The sequence below is a fragment of the Physella acuta genome, unplaced genomic scaffold (assembly GCF_028476545.2).
Source record: "Physella acuta isolate Inbredline_101_S28 unplaced genomic scaffold, ASM2847654v3 ptg000372l, whole genome shotgun sequence".
Taxonomy (NCBI): domain Eukaryota; kingdom Metazoa; phylum Mollusca; class Gastropoda; family Physidae; genus Physella; species Physella acuta.
Window position 1 is genome coordinate 26,923 of NW_026731891.1, and position 18,724 is coordinate 45,646.

At 38.8% G+C, this 18,724-nt stretch overlaps 1 protein-coding gene across 3 annotated transcripts in view; it reads left to right on the forward strand.

The window, feature by feature from the left end:
* Window positions 1–18,724, forward strand: part of LOC131941753 (protein furry homolog) — a gene marked incomplete at its 5' end in the record, with an annotated part of 81,853 nt that overhangs the window by 20,463 nt on the left and 42,666 nt on the right. For all 3 annotated transcript variants that reach the window (XM_059301225.1, XM_059301226.1, XM_059301227.1), the window contains 11 exon segments: window positions 1,253–1,407; window positions 1,646–1,759; window positions 1,906–2,072; window positions 3,353–3,603; window positions 12,750–12,884; window positions 13,625–13,699; window positions 13,880–14,079; window positions 14,318–14,394; window positions 15,574–15,733; window positions 17,067–17,167; window positions 17,352–17,537. In XM_059301225.1, coding sequence (XP_059157208.1) covers window positions 1,253–1,407; window positions 1,646–1,759; window positions 1,906–2,072; window positions 3,353–3,603; window positions 12,750–12,884; window positions 13,625–13,699; window positions 13,880–14,079; window positions 14,318–14,394; window positions 15,574–15,733; window positions 17,067–17,167; window positions 17,352–17,537 — 1,621 coding nt within the window.

Sequence of the window (18,724 nt, forward strand, 5' to 3'; positions counted from 1 at the left end):
ATCGGTATGATAACATTCTTTTAGAGAGCTTATCATGTCAGGCAGAATGTAGAGTGCCACTCTTCCTTGATGTCCCGGATTTCCTGATTCAAAATTATATATGTTTCACTTCAGTGTTTTATCAGAATTATCAGTTTAAACAAAAAATAAAATCAAGACCGTTTTATACTTGAAAATTGTGGCATTCAAGAAATAGTTTTTATTATCAAGACTCCAGAGAATTTTTTCTTCATATAGCCCTTTCCGCCAGTGTTGCATGCGTAGATCGTACAATTTTTACTGCTGAGTAAACCTAGAATTTTTCAACATTGTTGTGACGTTATTTGTTTTCTGTCATCTGACAATGAACACTGAAAACTAAATAAACAGAATCAGATTGTTATAAAGTTTAAAGTTTGAATTCAGTAGTCTTTATCGGATAGGTGGTAATGTTTAGCAGGAAAGTTCTTTTGGTACAAAACTAACATTTAATATTATAAATGTGTCTCTGACCATTACTGGCCTTTGTCTGACATCACACTGAAGTCTCAGTCACTGTGACCTAATATCTTTTTTTCAGGCCTATGTTTGAACTTACTGTGATTAATTTGTTAGTACAGATCATTTTGTCATTTTGGTTTAGTGCAGATCATTTTAGCCACAGTTTTTACACTAGTTGTTTATAAGAATAGAGGAATTTTGGTATATCATCAAAGAGGAAAGATGTGGGAAGGGGGCTACTGGGCTGTTTTGTGCATATTGATCAAAGTGGAGGTTACTGCTTTATGTTTACACAGGTATTTGGTTTTATAAGACAAGCCTCCGAACCCACAGTTTTGAGTCTGATTTTAGAAGAGCCTTTAAAATGTGTAAAATGAATAATTGATTATGAGGAGTTATTCCTCCTGAACAATTATGAGGAAGTTAACTTGTATAGTAAAAGTAGCTTCTATTACACTTTTAAAATTATGTACTTGATAAAAATTTCAAAACTAAAAATTCTGAATAATGTAAGTTTTCTACATTAAAAAAATCTATGATTATTTACCAAAATCTTTTAATATATACTTTGAACTGTGTTAACCCTTAAAGCAAAAATAAAAGAATTTAATTTTAAAAGTTTGTATTAATGTTAGACAGTACAAAATATATTAACTTATTTAAGAAACATTTGAAGTCATCTGTCATTTTGTCTCTGATTTTTTTACCATCCTATTTAAGACAAATGTGATAAATTTCAAGATTTTTACATTTGCATTACTTTTTTTTTTAGATTTATGAACTGGCCAAAGAGACTGTGTTTTTACTGTTGGACTTCAATTCAGAGGCACAAGGACTTCTGGACTGGGTTATAGACAGATGCTACACTGGACACAATGAGGTCGCTGATGGCTGCTTTAATGCCCTTGCTGCTGTATTTCAAACCAGGTAGAAAAGCTATCATATCTGTTTGTTGTCAAGTCTTAGCATAAGGTAAACTAAAGCGTACTACCAACTTTAGTCTAATTTTTGTATAACATGTTGATCTATTACAATTTACATGGTAGATATTATTTACTCAGACAACTTCTTAAATCAGGTTGGATCAGATAAGATAAATTTAAATTATATGCAACAGTGAGCCAAGAATAACCCATACCATTTTCTCTTATTTTTATAATTGAAGGGAATATCCTTGTGACCACGTAGCAATGTTAAACTTAGCAGTTTTAAATGTTGGCAGTCCAAGAATGTCTACCCATGAAACGGCTATTCAATTGTTACACTTACTGGACCTGCGGTAAACCATTTAAAAATAATACAAAATAATATTATTTTAATTCAATTGGACCGTTATTGTCTAGTCATACTGTTTTGACTCACTTTGAAAGAAGCCACTCAATATTTTGTGCTGCTAACCTAGCAGAAAATTCTGTCTGTTGTCAGATTTTTTCAAGAGCCTCCAGTTTTTAAAGAAACAACAGAAGATCTCAGCCCCCCTGTGGTGGCCTTAAATGACACTTTGCTGGCTGTGTCTTACTGCAACTCACAAATCTTTATATCGGATCAACTGGCCAGAATTCACACTGATCTTACCATGCCCATGTTTTCTGGTGAGTTTTCAGTGGCAAATGTTGTTTATCTATATATATAAAGAGCAGTGTATGTGTGTTTGTGTCTATTTGTTTGTCTGTCTTTTATGCATTACTACACATTTCATCCGATCGCCATAAAACTTTGAGGAGTTGATTAGAACACTCCAGGATAGGGTTCTGTAAAAAATCTTATTTTAACTTCGGAAGGGCGGCGCCGCAGGAGGGTGCGATTTCTCTCCATATACGGTATATAAAAATAAAAGTCAGATGCGGTTTGATACTGTTGTGTGCCATGAAACTTTGGGGAGTTAATGAGAATACCCTCATGAAGGTTTCTGTGAACAAAATAATAAAAATTTGATATGGGCACGCAATTTTCGTCAATACACAATTTGGCGCCCAGAGTTCCAGAGTGGCTATGTTAGCACGTGGCATCCGTTAATCGTGCGCCCTGCATAGCGGGTAAGGGTTACTACTATATTCAGCGTTAAAACTTCAACAGGCGCAACTGCCGCGCCCCATAGAATGCACGACCCGGAGTGCCGGGCTACCTTGCGAGCACTATGGCGCCTATGTTCATTAAAAAAATAGGCTATACACTATAGACACGATGGGCAACATAAATTGTTGACTATATTGAACCAGGCCCGTCCCCTGGCACCCCTGGGCTTCCCTGTGAGCACAATGGTGCCTACATTCGTTTTAAACAGTGCGGTAGACAATGGATACGATGGGCTGTTACTGTCTCTCACTAAATTGAATCAGGCGTGTCTGCAGGCGCCCTGGTAGGGTGCGATTTGACTGGGAACAATAATTTCAGTTTTGGACCGCAAAGGCTCACGTGCGCTGCTGAGAGCCCTGTAATACATGTTTTTTAATAATCAGAAAAATTAACCAAGGTTAGATTATTAACACTGGGTTGTTTCCTTTTTTCCGTAAAAAAAAATCCAAACGATTCCAGAGGTTTCACTTCTCAAAATTATTAAAATATTTCCGTAAAAATTTAAGTTTAGGAGGGCAACTCAAATAAAAAATAAAAGTCACCTATAATATTTTCAGGCATTATGGGGAATCATACTGGCTTTTGATTTATGTAAAAAAAAGAAGATGGAATTTTTTTGAGATAGATGGTTTGCTACCGAGACCATTGATATAATGTATGAAAAAAAAAAAAAAAAAAAAAAAAAAATATATATATATATATACATAATGTATGAATATATACGTAAATGCATACATTTATTGTTCTGGTCATAATTCTTATTGGTCTTTTCATATTTTTTTCCAACCATTTTTAGAAATAACTCAGAGGTTTCAGACGGCCCGACCTTCTGTTCGACAAACTCTGTTGAAATATTTACTTCCTTGGCTGCACAATATGGAGCTAGTGGACCCATCTCTCCCACAGACATCACCTTTGACCTCCTTCCTTACCCGTTTGACAGATGCTCAGTCTGATGCCTTTATGCCACCATTGAAAGGGGAAGGTTGGGGATCTACACAAGCTACAGAGATGGTGTTGAACAATTTGTTCTACATCACAGTTACAGTCAGTTGGTTCAATCATTTTGTTCTAGTTGACCTTTTTAAAACTACAGAAAAAGTGACAAAATGTTGTGGAAGTAATGTTAAGGGGAGTGGGTGTAATGTTAAGGGGAGTGGGTGTAATGTTAAGGGGAGTGGGTGTAAAATGATGTGGAAGTAATGTTAATGGGAGTGGGTGTAAAATGTTGTGGAAGTAATGTTAAGGGGAGCGGGTGTAAAATGATGTCGAAGTAATGTTAATGGGAGTGGGTGTAAAATGTTGTGGAAGTAATGTTAAGGGGAGCGGGTGTAAAATGATGTGGAAGTAATGTTAATGGGAGTGGGTGTAAAATGTTGTGGAAGTAATGTTAAGGGGAGTGGGTGTAAAATGTTGTGGAAGTAATGTTAAGGGGAGTGGGTGTAAAATGTGGGAGTAATGTTAAGGGGAGTGGGGGTAAAATGTGGGAGTAATGTTAAGGGGAGTGGGGGTAAAATGTTGTGGAAGTAATGTTAAGGGGAGTGGGGGTAAAATGTTGTGGGAGTAATGTTATGGGGAGTGGGAGTAAAATGTGGGAGTAATGTTAAGGGGAGTGGGGGTAAAATGTTGTCGAAGTAATGTTAAGGGGAGTGGAGTAAAATGTGGGAGTAATGTTAAGGGGAGTGGGTGTAAATGTTGTGGGAGTAATGTTAAGGGGAGTGGGTTTAAAATGTGGGAGTAATGTTAACGGGAGTGGGGGTAAAATGTTGTGGAAGTAATGTTAAGGGGAGTGGGTGTAAATGTTGTGGGAGTAATGTTAAGGGTATTGGGGTAAAATATTGTGGGAGTAATGTTAAAGGGATTGGGGGTAAATATGGGAGTAATGTTAAGGGGAGTGGGGGTAAAATGTTGTGGGAGTAATGTAATGGGGAGTGGGGGTAAAATGTTGTGGGAGTAATGTTAAGGAGAGTGGGGGTAAAATGTTGTCGAAGTAATGTTAAGGGGAGTGGAGTAAAATGTGGGAGTAATGTTATGGGGAGTGGGTGTAAATGTTGTGGGAGTAATGTTAAGGGTATTGGGGAAAATTTAGTGGGAGTAATGTTAAGGGGAGTGGGGGTAAAATGTTGTGGAAATAATGTTAAGGGGAGTGGGTGTAAAATGTTGTCGAAGTAATGTTAAGGGAAGTGGGTGTAAATGTTGTGAGAGTAATGTTAACGGTATTGAGGTAAAATATTGTTGGAGTAATGTTAAGGGGATTGGGGGTAAATATGGGAGTAATGTTAAGGGGAGTGGGTGTAAAATGTGGGAGTAATGTTATGGGGAGTGGGGGTAAAATGTTGTGGAAGTAATGTTAAGGGGAGTGGGTTTAAAATGTGGGAGTAATATTAAGGGGAGTGGTGGTAAAATGTGGGAGTTATGTTAAGGGGAGTGGGGGTAAAATGTTGTGGAAGTAATGTTAAGGGGAGTGGGGGTAAAATGTGGGAGTAATGTTATGGGGAGTGGGGGTAAAATGTTGTGGTAGTAATGTTAAGGAGAGTGGGGGTAAAATGTTGTCGAAGTAATATTAAGGGGAGTGGAGTAAAATGTGGGAGTAATGTTAAGGGGAGTGGGTGTAAATGTTGTGGGAGTAATGTTAAGGGGAGTGGGTTTAAAATGTGGGAGTAATGTTAAGGAGAGTGGGGGTAAAATGTTGTGGAAGTAATGTTAAGGGGAGTGGGGGTAAAATGTTGTGGGAGTAATGTTATGGGGAGTGGGGTAAAATGTGGGAGTAATGTTAAGGGGAGTGGGGGTAAAATGTTGTCGAAGTAATGTTAAGGGGAGTGGGTTTAAAATGTGGGAGTAATGTTAAGGGGAGTGGAGTAAAATGTGGGAGCAATGTTAAGGGGAGTGGGTGTAAATGGTGTGGGAGTAATGTTAAGGAGAGTGGGTGTAAAATGTTGTGGGAGTAAGGTTAAGAGGAGTGGGGGTAAAATGTTGTGGGAGCCATGTTAAGGGGATTGGGGGTAAATGTGGGAGTAATGTTAAGGAGAGTGGGTGTAAAATGTTGTCGAAGTAATGTTAAGGGGAGTGGGGGTAAAATGTGGGAGTAATGTTAAGGGATTGGGGTAAAATATTGTGGGAGTAATGTTAAGGGGATTGGGGGTAAAATGTTGTGGGAGCCATGTTAAGGGGATTGGGGGTAAAATGTTGTGGGAGCCATGTTAAGGGGATTGGGGTTAAATGTGGGAGTAATGTTGAGAGTGGGTGTAAAATGTTGTGGAAGTAATGTTAAGGGGAGTGGGGGTAAAATGTTGTGGGAGCCATGTTAAGGGGATTGGGGGTAAATGTGGGAGTAATGTTAAGGAGAGTGGGTGTAAAATGTTGTTGAAGTAATGTTAAGGGGAGTGGGGGTAAAATGTGGGAGTAATGTTAAGGGATTGGGGTAAAATATTGTGGGAGTAATGTTAAGGGGATTGGGGGTAAAATGTTGTGGGAGTAATGTTTAGGGGAGCAGGTTTAAAATGTGGGAGTAATTTTAAGGGGAGTGGGGGTAAAATAATGTGGGAGTAATGTTATGGGGAGTGGGGGTAAAATGTTGTGGGAGTAATGTTAAGGAGAGTGGGGGTAAAATGTTGTCGAAGTAATGTTAAGGGGAGTGGAGTAAAATGTGGGAGTAATGTTATGGGGAGTGGGTGTAAATGTTGTGGGAGTAATGTTAAGGGTATTGGGGAAAATTTAGTGGGAGTAATGTTAAGGGGAGTGGGGGTAAAATGTTGTGGAAATAATGTTAAGGGGAGTGGGTGTAAAATGTTGTCGAAGTAATGTTAAGGGAAGTGGGTGTTAATGTTGTGAGAGTAATGTTAACGGTATTGGGGTAAAATATTGTTGGAGTAATGTTAAGGGGATTGGGGGTAAATGTGGGAGTAATGTTAAGGGGAGTGGGTGTAAAATGTTGTGGAAGTAATGTTAAGGGGAGTGGGGGTAAAATGTGGGAGTAATGTTATGGGGAGTGGGGGTAAAATGTTGTGGAAGTAATGTTAAGGGGAGTGGGGGTAAAATGTTGTGGGAGCCATGTTAAGGGGATTGGGGGTAAATGTGGGAGTAATGTTGAGAGTGGGTGTAAAATGTTGTGGAAGTAATGTTAAGGGGAGTGGGGGTAAAATGTTGTGGGAGCCATGTTAAGGGGATTGGGGGTAAATGTGGGAGTAATGTTAAGGAGAGTGGGTGTAAAATGTTGTCGAAGTAATGTTAAGGGGAGTGGGGGTAAAATGTGGGAGTAATGTTAAGGGATTGGGGTTAAATATTGTGGGAGTAATGTTATGGGGAGTGGGGGTAAAATGTTGTGGAAGTAATGTTAAGGGGAGTGGGGGTAAAATGTTGTGGGAGTAATGTTATGGGGAGTGGGGGTAAAATGTGGGAGTAATGTTAAGGGGAGTGGGGGTAAAATGTTGTCGAAGTAATGTTAAGGGGAGTGGGGGTAAATGTGGGAGTAATGTTAAGGGGAGTGGGTGTAAAATGTTGTGGAAGTAATGTTAAGGGGAGTGGGTTTAAAATGTGGGAGTAATATTAAGGGGAGTGGTGGTAAAATGTGGGAGTAATGTTAAGGGGAGTGGGGGTAAAATGTTGTGGAAGTAATGTTAAGGGGAGTGGGGGTAAAATGTGGGAGTAATGTTATGGGGAGTGGGGGTAAAATGTTGTGGTAGTAATGTTAAGGAGAGTGGGGGTAAAATGTTGTCGAAGTAATGTTAAGGGGAGTGGAGTAAAATGTGGGAGTAATGTTAAGGGGAGTGGGTTTAAAATGTGGGAGTAATGTTAAGGAGAGTGGGGGTAAAATGTTGTGGAAGTAATGTTAAGGGGAGTGGGGGTAAAATGTTGAGGGAGTAATGTTATGGGGAGTGGGGGTAAAATGTGGGAGTAATGTTAAGGGGAGTGGGGGTAAAATGTTGTCGAAGTAATGTTAAGGGGAGTGGGTTTAAAATGTGGGAGTAATGTTAAGGGGAGTGGAGTAAAATGTGGGAGCAATGTTAAGGGGAGTGGGTGTAAATGGTGTGGGAGTAATGTTAAGGAGAGTGGGTGTAAAATGTTGTGGGAGTAAGGTTAAGAGGAGTGGGGGTAAAATGTTGTGGGAGCCATGTTAAGGGGATTGGGGGTAAATGTGGGAGTAATGTTAAGGAGAGTGGGTGTAAAATGTTGTCGAAGTAATGTTAAGGGGAGTGGGGGTAAAATGTGGGAGTAATGTTAAGGGATTGGGGTAAAATATTGTGGGAGTAATGTTAAGGGGATTGGGGGTAAAATGTTGTGGGAGCCATGTTAAGGGGATTGGGGGTAAATGTGGGAGTAATGTTGAGAGTGGGTGTAAAATGTTGTGGAAGTAATGTTAAGGGGAGTGGGGGTAAAATGTTGTGGGAGCCATGTTAAGGGGATTGGGGGTAAATGTGGGAGTAATGTTAAGGAGAGTGGGTGTAAAATGTTGTTGAAGTAATGTTAAGGGGAGTGGGGGTAAAATGTGGGAGTAATGTTAAGGGATTGGGGTAAAATATTGTGGGAGTAATGTTAAGGGGATTGGGGGTAAAATGTTGTGGGAGTAATGTTTAGGGGAGCAGGTTTAAAATGTGGGAGTAATTTTAAGGGGAGTGGGGGTAAAATAATGTGGGAGTAATGTTAAGGGGAGTGGGGGTAAAATGTGGGAGTAATGTTTAAGGGAGCAGGTTTAAAATGTGGGAGTAATTTTAAGGGGAGTGGGGGTAAAATGTTGTGGGAGTAATGTTAAGGGGAGTGGGGGTAAAATGTTGTGGGAGTAATGTTAAGGGGAGTGGGGGTAAAATGTTGTGGGAGTAAGGTTAAGGGGAGTGGGGGTAAAATGTGGGAGTATAGTTGTGGGGAGTGGGGGTAAAAAGTTGTGGGAGTAATGTTAAGGGGATTGGGGGTAAATGTAGGAGTAATGTTAAGGGAGTAGTGGTGAATGAGGGAGTAATGTTAAGGAGAGTGGGGGTAAAATGTTGTCGAAGTAATGTTAAGGGGAGTGGAGTAAAATGTGGGAGTAATGTTAAGGGGAGTGGGTGTAAATGTTGTGGGAGTAATGTTAAGGGGAGTCGGTTTAAAATGTGGGAGTAATGTTAAGGGGAGTGGGGGTAAAATGTGGGAGTAATGTTAAAGAGAGTGGGTGTAAAATGTTGTTGAAGTAATGTTAAGGGGAGTGGGTGTAAATGTTGTGGGAGTAATGTTAAGGGGATTGGGGTAAAATATTGTGGGAGTAATGTTAAGGGGATTGGGGGTAAATGTGGGAGTAATGTTAAGGGGAGTGGGGGTAAAATGTTGTGGAAGTAATGTTAATGGGAGTGGGTTTAAAATGTGGGAGTAATGTTAAGGGGAGTGGGGGTAAAATGTGGGAGTAATGTTAAGGGGAGTGGGGGTAAAATGTTGTGGAAGTAATGTTAAGGGGAGTGGGGGTAAAATGTGGGAGTAATGTTATGGGGAGTGGGGGTAAAATGTGGGAGTAATGTTATGGGGAGTGGGGGTAAAATGTTGTCGAAGTAATGTTAAGGGGAGTGGGTTTAAAATGTGGGAGTAATGTTAAGGGGAGTGGAGTAAAATGTGGGAGTAATGTTGAGAGTGGGTTTAAAATGTTGTGGGAGCCATGTTAAGGGGATTGGGGGTAAATGTGGGAGTAATGTTAAGGAGAGTGGGTGTAAAATGTTGTGGGAGTAATGTTAAGGAGAGTGGGGGTAAAATGTTGTGGGAGCCATGTTAAGGGGATTGGGGGTAAATGTGGGAGTAATGTTAAGGAGAGTGGGGGTAAAATGTGGGAGTAATGTTAAGGGATTGGGGTAAAATATTGTGGGAGTAATGTTAAGGGGATTGGGGGTAAAATGTTGTGGAAGTAATGTTAAGGGGAGTGGGGGTAAAATGTTGTGGGAGCCATGTTAAGGGGATTGGGGGTAAATGTGGGAGTAATGTTGAGAGTGGGTGTAAAATGTTGTGGAAGTAATGTTAAGGGGAGTGGGGGTAAAATGTTGTGGGAGCCATGTTAAGGGGATTGGGGGTAAATGTGGGAGTAATGTTAAGGAGAGTGGGTGTAAAATGTTGTCGAAGTAATGTTAAGGGGAGTGGGGGTAAAATGTGGGAGTAATGTTAAGGGATTGGGGTTAAATATTGTGGGAGTAATGTTATGGGGAGTGGGGGTAAAATGTTGTGGGAGTAATGTTAAGGGGAGTGGGGGTAAAATGTTGTGGAAGTAATGTTAAGGGGAGTGGGGGTAAAATGTGGGAGTAATGTTATGGGGAGTGGGGGTAAAATGTTGTGGTAGTAATGTTAAGGAGAGTGGGGGTAAAATGTTGTCGAAGTAATGTTAAGGGGAGTGGAGTAAAATGTGGGAGTAATGTTAAGGGGAGTGGGTGTAAATGTTGTGGGAGTAATGTTAAGGGGAGTGGGGGTAAAATGTTGTGGAAGTAATGTTAAGGGGAGTGGGGGTAAAAAGTTGTGGGAGTAATGTTAAGGGGATTGGGGGTAAATGTAGGAGTAATGTTAAGGGAGTAGTGGTGAATGAGGGAGTAATGTTAAGGAGAGTGGGGGTAAAATGTTGTCGAAGTAATGTTAAGGGGAGTGGAGTAAAATGTGGGAGTAATGTTAAGGGGAGTGGGTGTAAATGTTGTGGGAGTAATGTTAAGGGGAGTGGGTTTAAAATGTGAGAGTAATGTTAAGGGGAGTGGGGGTAAAATGTGGGAGTAATGTTAAGGAGAGTGGGTGTAAAATGTTGTTGAAGTAATGTTAAGGGGAGTGGGTGTAAATGTTGTGGGAGTAATGTTAAGGGGATTGGGGTAAAATATTGTGGGAGTAATGTTAAGGGGATTGGGGGTAAATGTGGGAGTAATGTTAAGGGGAGTGGGGGTAAAATGTTGTGGAAGTAATGTTAATGGGAGTGGGTTTAAAATGTGGGAGTAATGTTAAGGAGAGTGGGGGTAAAATGTGGGAGTAATGTTAAGGGGAGTGGGGGTAAAATGTTGTGGAAGTAATGTTAAGGGGAGTGGGGGTAAAATGTGGGAGTAATGTTATGGGGAGTGGGGGTAAAATGTGGGAGTAATGTTATGGGGAGTGGGGGTAAAATGTTGTCGAAGTAATGTTAAGGGGAGTGGGTTTAAAATGTGGAGTAATGTTAAGGGGAGTGGAGTAAAATGTGGGAGTAATGTTAAGGGGAGTGGGTTTAAAATGTTGTGGGAGCCATGTTAAGGGGATTGGGGGTAAATGTGGGAGTAATGTTAAGGAGAGTGGGTGTAAAATGTTGTGGGAGTAAGGTTAAGGGGAGTGGGGGTAAAATGTTGTGGGAGCCATGTTAAGGGGATTGGGGGTAAATGTGGGAGTAATGTTAAGGAGAGTGGGTGTAAAATGTTGTCGAAGTAATGTTAAGGGGAGTGGGGGTAAAATGTGGGAGTAATGTTAAGGGATTGGGGTAAAATATTGTGGGAGTAATGTTAAGGGGATTGGGGGTAAAATGTTGTGGAAGTAATGTTAAGGGGAGTGGGGGTAAAATGTTGTGGGAGCCATGTTAAGGGGATTGGGGGTAAATGTGGGAGTAATGTTGAGAGTGGGTGTAAAATGTTGTGGAAGTAATGTTAAGGGGAGTGGGGGTAAAATGTTGTGGGAGCCATGTTAAGGGGATTGGGGGTAAATGTGGGAGTAATGTTAAGGAGAGTGGGTGTAAAATGTTGTCGAAGTAATGTTAAGGGGAGTGGGGGTAAAATGTTGTGGGAGTAATGTTATGGGGAGTGGGGGTAAAATGTGGGAGTAATGTTAAGTGGAGTGGGGGTAAAATGTTGTCGAAGTAATGTTAAGGGGAGTGGGGGTAAATGTGGGAGTAATGTTAAGGGGAGTGGGTGTAAAATGTTGTGGAAGTAATGTTAAGGGGAGTGGGTTTAAAATGTGGGAGTAATATTAAGGGGATTGGGGGTAAATGTGGGAGTAATGTTAAGGAGAGTGGGTGTAAAATGTTGTCGAAGTAATGTTAAGGGGAGTGGGGGTAAAATGTGGGAGTAATGTTAAGGGATTGGGGTTAAATATTGCGGGAGTAATGTTAAGGGGAGTGGGGGTAAAATGTTGTGGGAGTAATGTTAAGGAGAGTGGGTGTAAAATGTTGTCGAAGTAATGTTAAGGGGAGTGGGGGTAAAATGTGGGAGTAATGTTAAGGGATTGGGGTTAAATATTGTGGGAGTAATGTTAAGGGGATTGGGGGTAAATTGTTGTGGGAGTAATGTTTAGGGGAGTGGGTTTAAAATGTGGGAGTAATGTTAAGGGGAGTGGGGGTAAAATGTGGGAGTAATGTTAAGGGGAGTGGGTGTAAAATGTGGGAGTAATGTTAAGGGGAGTGTGGGCAAAATGTGGGAGTAATGTTTAAGGGAGCAGGTTTAAAATGTGGGAGTAATTTTAAGGGGAGTGGGGGTAAAATGTTGTGGGAGTAATGTTAAGGGGAGTGGGGGTAAAATGTGGGAGTAATGTTAGGGGAGTGGGGGTAAAAAGTTGTGGGAGTAATGTTAAGGGGATTGGGGGTAAATGTGGGAGTAATGTTAAGGGGAGTAGTGGTAAATGTGGGAGTAATGTTAAGGGGATTGGGGGTAAAATGTGGGAGTAATGTTAAGGGGAGTGTGGGCAAAATGTGGGAGTAATGTTAAGGGGAGTGGGGGTAAAATGTGGGAGTAATGTTAAGGGGAGTGGGGGTAAAATGTGGGAGTAATGTTAAGGGGAGTGGGGGTAAAATGTGGGAGTAATGTTAAGGGGAGTGGGGGTAAAATGTGGGAGTAATGTTAAGGGGAGTGGGGGTAAATGTTGTGGGTATAATGTTAAGGGGAGTGGGGGTAAAATGTGGGAGTAATGTTAAGGGGAGTGGGGGTAAAATGTGGGAGTAATGTTAAGGGGAGTGGGTGTAAATGTTGTGGGAGTTATGTTAAGGGGATTGGGGGTAAAATGAAGTAACATGTGGGAGTCATGTTAAGGGGGAGGGGTAGGTAGTTGACTGCAGAGAATTGTCTTGCTACACTTGATTCTTTTTATTCATGTTTAGATATTTTTGGTGAGTGACATATTTTAAAATGTGTGGTTCTTATTGAATGATTTGAGCCTCTGTTTTTCACAGATACTCCCCTTATGTAGGGATTGGGTAGAGATTTTAGTATTGGTGGTTAAATTTGAATTTAAAAACTATTTGTCTGATTCTCTTTTTCTAGTTTGGTGATGAGCATCCATTAGAAATTGAAGCCCTGTGGGCAGCTCTTGTAGCTTGCTGGTCATTCAACCTGAAAGTTATCATTCGTTACCTTATCATCATCACCAATATTGCTGCTACAGACCTGCTACCATACGTAAGTAGTCATCTTTAAAGTTATCATTCGTTACCTTATCATCATCACCAATATTGCTGCTACAGACCTGCTACCATACGTAAGTAGTCATCTTTAAAGTTATCATTCGTTACCTTATCATCATCACCAATATTGCTGCTACAGACCTGCTACCATACGTAAGTAGTCATCTTTGTTACGGGTCAGTTGTAGCTTAGATAGAAATAGGCTAGAATAATCTAGAACTTGAGGGAGAGTGTGTGTGTGAGTTGAGTTTACACTAGTGTGTAGTAACCCCGGTGTGTTTATGTATTGTTATCCCAGGTAAAATGCAGTATAAAAGCTGGAGTGAAAGATTGTAAGGGGTTAGTTGGTAGCGGTTAGGGCGAGGGCTACTCTGTAATGTGGAGAGTTGAGACCAAATAAAAGTATTGAAGATTGTCACGAAGTGTTTTCTGAGTTAAATTAAACCCAACGTAACAATTTTCTCTAATATAGCTGCCATATATTTTTAAGTAGTCATCTTCACTTATATAGCTGTCACTATCATGAATATTTTATAGTTCACTTCTATATTTAGGATAACAATTATAAATGTAGATAATACTGTTCTCTTAATCTTTTAATTTTAAATGAATTACAAATTCCCAAACCAAAGCCTTTTCAAAAATAGACATGAAGTTTGAAAAGGAATAATTTTCTATGACATCTTGAGTTTATAAAAGAACTAGAATATGATTACATTAAATTCTTGTTTTCAGGCAAAAAGGGTTGTGACATACCTGGGTAGAGCTAAACCAGAAAAACTGGTTGATGAACTAATGAATGAACTTCAGGTATGCAGTTATGTCACATTTAATTATCTTGATGTGGGATTGCTGTTTTATTGTATAACATATTCTGATGTTTTATGGTCTCACTGAAGAAGTGAGGGGGCGTCGGGTAAAAAAAGCACTGAACAAATACTTTGACATGCTGATGATATAAAAATAGTTCTATTCATACATTTTTGCTAGACTGTGGAGACGCTAAATGTCAACATTGAACGTACTCAACCACCGCCATATTATCGCCTGTCCAGTATCAAAAAAGTATCTTCAGCAACCAATGCACCAGATGATGAGAAGCAAATGAGCCCCCCCATGGACTATCAGCTAGAGAAGGGAATACTTCACACAAAGAGACACAGTGCCAATGAAGATGTACAACATGAAAGGTCTTATAGTTCAAATTGACTTAATTCAAACAGACATGACAATTTAGATTGACCTAGTTTAAACAGATATGACAATTACGATTAACTTAGTTCAAACATATAACAATTAAGAATGACCTAGTTCAAACACACATGGCAATTAAGATTGACCTAGTTAAAACAGAGATGACAACTAAGATTGACCTAGTTTGGTTATACCATAAGTGTGCACTAATTATACTCTAATTTTTCTTTGCAGTACTCCAAGGACAAACTCAACAGCTTCATTGAGAAGTATAAACAGTAACAGTACAGGTTCTACCGCTGAACAGCCAGGTGAGGATAGTGTAGAAACAGCCAGGTGAGAATAGTGTAGAAACAGCCAGGTGAGGATAGTGTAGAAACAGCCAGGTGAGGATAGTGTAGAAACAGCCAGGTGAGAATAGTGTAGAAACAGCCAGGTGAGAATAGTGTAGAAACAGCCAGGTGAGGATAGTGTAGAAACAGCCAGGTGAGGATAGTGTAGAAACAGCCAGGTGAGAATAGTGTAGAAACAGCCAGGTGAGAATAGTGTAGAAACAGCCAGGTGAGGATAGTGTAGAAACAGCCAGGTGAGAATAGTGTAGAAACAGCCAGGTGAGGATAGTGTAGAAACAGCCAGGTGAGGATAGTGTAGAAACAGCCAGGTGAGGATAGTGTAGAAACAGCCAGGTGAGAATAGTGTAGAAACAGCCAGGTGAGAATAGTGTAGAAACAGCCAGGTGAGGATAGTGTAGAAACAGCCAGGTGAGGATAGTGTAGAAACAGCCAGGTGAGAATAGTGTAGAAACAGCCAGGTGAGAATAGTGTAGAAACAGCCAGGTGAGAATAGTGTAGAAACAGCCAGGTGAGGATAGTGTAGAAACAGCCAGGTGAGAATAGTGTAGAAACAGCCAGGTGAGGATAGTGTAGAAACAGCCAGGTGAGGATAGTGTAGAAACAGCCAGGTGAGAATAGTGTAGAAACAGCCAGGTGAGGATAGTGTAGAAACAGCCAGGTGAGGATAGTGTAGAAAAGGTAAGTTGTTCACCTAAAATATTTCACTTCAGATGGCTGTTATTTATACAATAAAAATTAAATTTTTTTAGCAAAAATTAAAAAGAAACTTTATACTATCAAGACACTCATGGCAGATTTTGGGCATTAAATTGAAAATGATGTTTGAAAGGGTGTTTTAAAAAATAATATTTTAAAAAATGATGCTTTAAAAAATTATGTTTGAAAGAGTGTTTTAAAAATGATATTTGAAAGAGTGTTTGAAAAAATGATGTTTGAAAAAAAATGATGTTTTAAAAAATGATGTTTGAAAGAGTGTTTTAAAAAATCTTAGAAAGAGTGTTTTAAAAAATGATGTTTGAAAGAGTGTTTTAAAAAATGATGTTTGAAGGAGTGTTTTAAAAAATGATGTTTTAAAGAGTGTTTTAAAAAATGTTAGAGTGTTTTAAAAAATGATGTTTAAAAAAAATTGTTTTCCAGACGATGATGTGATAGGAGCATCTCCTCGAAGTGGTGTTGAACTCAGACGCAGCGAGTCTCCAGCTCCACGACCGCTTACTATGCCAGCTTATGGTGGATACTATGCTCCGCTCAATGAGTGCCTTCCTGAAAACTTCAGCCCAACTCCAGGCTTTCACAGGTCAGCTTCAAGTTTTTATATAGATCTTAGTCTAACACACTCTAAACATTTCTCATATTCTTAGTCTAAAACATTGTCAACATTTCTCTAGATCTTAATCTAACACATTGTAAACCATTGTTACCATTTCTCAAGATCTTAGTCTAAAACATTGTCAACATTTCTCTAGATCTTAGTCTAACACATTGTAAACCATTGTTACCATTTCTCCAGATCTTAATCTAACACATTGTAAACATTTCTCTGGATCTTAATCTAACACATTGTAAACCATTGTTACCATTTCTCAAGATCTTAGTCTAAAACATTGTCAACATTTCTCTAGATCTTAGTCTAACACATTGTAAACCATTGTTACCATTTCTCCAGATCTTAATCTAACACATTGTAAACATTTCTCTAGATCTTAATCTAACACATTGTAAACCATTGTTACCATTTCTCAAGATCTTAGTCTAAAACATTGTCAACATTTCTCTAGATCTTAGTCTAACACATTGTAAACCATTGTTACCATTTCTCAAGATCTTAGTCTAAAACATTGTCAACATTTCTCTAGATCTTAGTCTAACACATTGTAAACCATTGTTACCATTTCTCTAGATCTTAATCTAACACATTGTAAACATTTCTCTAGATCTTAATCTAACATATTGTAAACATTTCTCTAGATCTTAATCTAACACATTGTAAACATTTCTCTAGATCTTAATCTAACACATTGTAAACATTTCTCTAGATCTTAATCTAACACATTGTAAACATTTCTCTAGATCTTAATCTAACACATTGTAAACATTTCTCTAGATCTTAATCTAACACATTGTAAACATTTCTCTAGATCTTAATCTAACACATTGTAAACATTTCTCTAGATCTTAATCTAACACATTGTAAACATTTCTTTTTGTAAATAAAGCTTGAGGTTTTTAATATGTAGATATAGCTCATTTAAAAAATAATTGTTTCTGCCTTTGTGTAAGATTGATTTTTTTTCTCTCTCTTAATAACTTAATATTATTTAGACACAGACAGGTAAACTTGGCCAATTATTGTTTTTAATTATCTTTTGTTACCCATTAAAAACAATTTCTCAGTTTGCCTAATATATTTTCCATACTTTTTATGTCTTTAGAAGTATATTTGTCTGTGTGACTTAAAACTGTCTGTCTTGTCCTAATGAAACACGTATTTTGAAATGTCAATTGCTGAGTATTTTTTTAAGAATCCATGTGTTCTGAGTTGTGCACAGTTCAAATATAGAGCAGAAAACTGATATTATTTATGTGCTTTTAAATTTTCTTGAATGTCAACAAGCTTATGTTCTTATTAGAAGCAACATTGCAGTAATGTTCTTATGTGATCTGGTATTGGATGGCATGGAAGTGGACTGGTCACCTCATCTACCATTAATGCTTCATATTATTTTTTTAGGTAATGTATTTATTCTTTTTGATGTGATTATGTCTACCTTTTCTTCTACAAGTACTCAGGCTTATGTAAAATTTTGATTTTCCCAATATTTTTTTTTGGGTTTGACTATTCCCAGTTTGAATTTTTCTATATACTTTGTAGGGCTTGACCATTCCCAGTTTGATTTTCTCTTTATACTTTGTAGGGCTTGACCATTCCAGAGCTTTGGTGTATGAGCACTGTAAAAAATTACTTCAAAATCTGTTGCTGTTGGCAGCATCACAAGAACAGATATCTGTTGGCACATCCAGACTCTTGCTTTCTTACAGAAGTTCTGTTGCAGATACATTAAAAGTTATATCTGAGGACAGGGATGCACAGCTAACTTTAGGTAATGTTGATAGTTGGATGTCAGTTTTTATAGAAATGAATTAATGTAAATGAAGTCTCCAGAAAAATGAAAAATTGGACTGGATGTGAGCTGGTGCAGCCTCAGACCACCAACTTATGCTGGCATATTAACAACAAAGCTAAAATCCTCTATGGATCAAGCTGATAAATCAAAGAAACTGTATACAAATAATGGCTAGGAATACAGCAACTCCTCAAGTCAAAATGTATATGAGATCATACATCCTGCCTAAGCTATATGAGGACTCTTATTCCTGCGTAAGTTATTTGAGGACCTCTATTCAGTTATTTGAGGACCTCTATTAAGTTATTTGAGGACCTCTATTCAGTTATTTGAGGACCTCTATTAAGTTATTTGAGGACCTCTATTAAGTTATTTGAGGACCTCTATTCAGTTATTTGAGGACCTCTATTAAGTTATTTGAGGACCTCTATTCAGTTATTTGAGGACCTCTATTAAGTTATTTGAGGACCTCTATTCAGTTATTTGAGGACCTCTATTCAGTTATTTGAGGACCTCTATTAAGTTATTTGAGGACCTCTATTCAGTTATTTGAGGACCTCTATTAAGTTATTTGAGGACCTCTATTCAGTTATTTGAGGACCTCTATTAAGTTATTTGAGGACCTCTATTAAGTTATTTGAGGACCTCTATTCAGTTATTTGAGGACCTCTATTAAGTTATTTGAGGACCTCTATTCAGTTATTTGAGGACCTCTATTAAGTTATTTGAGGACCTCTATTAAGTTATTTGAGGACCTCTATTAAGTTATTTGAGGACCTCTACCTCTGGATCAAGAAAAAAATCTTCAACACAATTGTCCAGGCAGTACTACAATAAGGCTCAGAGAACTGTGGGGGGGGGGGTGCTATAAAAAACAACAGGGAAAACTTTCACAATGCTTAAAGATGAAAAATCTGTAATGATCGTCTGTAACAAGAGACAAGTGGGCCAGCCCAAAAAATCATGGAGAAGTAATCTGGAAGGTGACGCAAGGACTGTAGGGCCATTGAAGAAACCACCCAAATCAGTGTTTATTAGAAAGGTGTAGTTTCAGCCCTTTGTTTACAGGATTAACTCATGTCTAACAAGAGATTTACAGGATTAACTCATGTCTAACAAGAGATTTACAGGATTAAGACTAGCCCAACAAGAGATTTACAGGA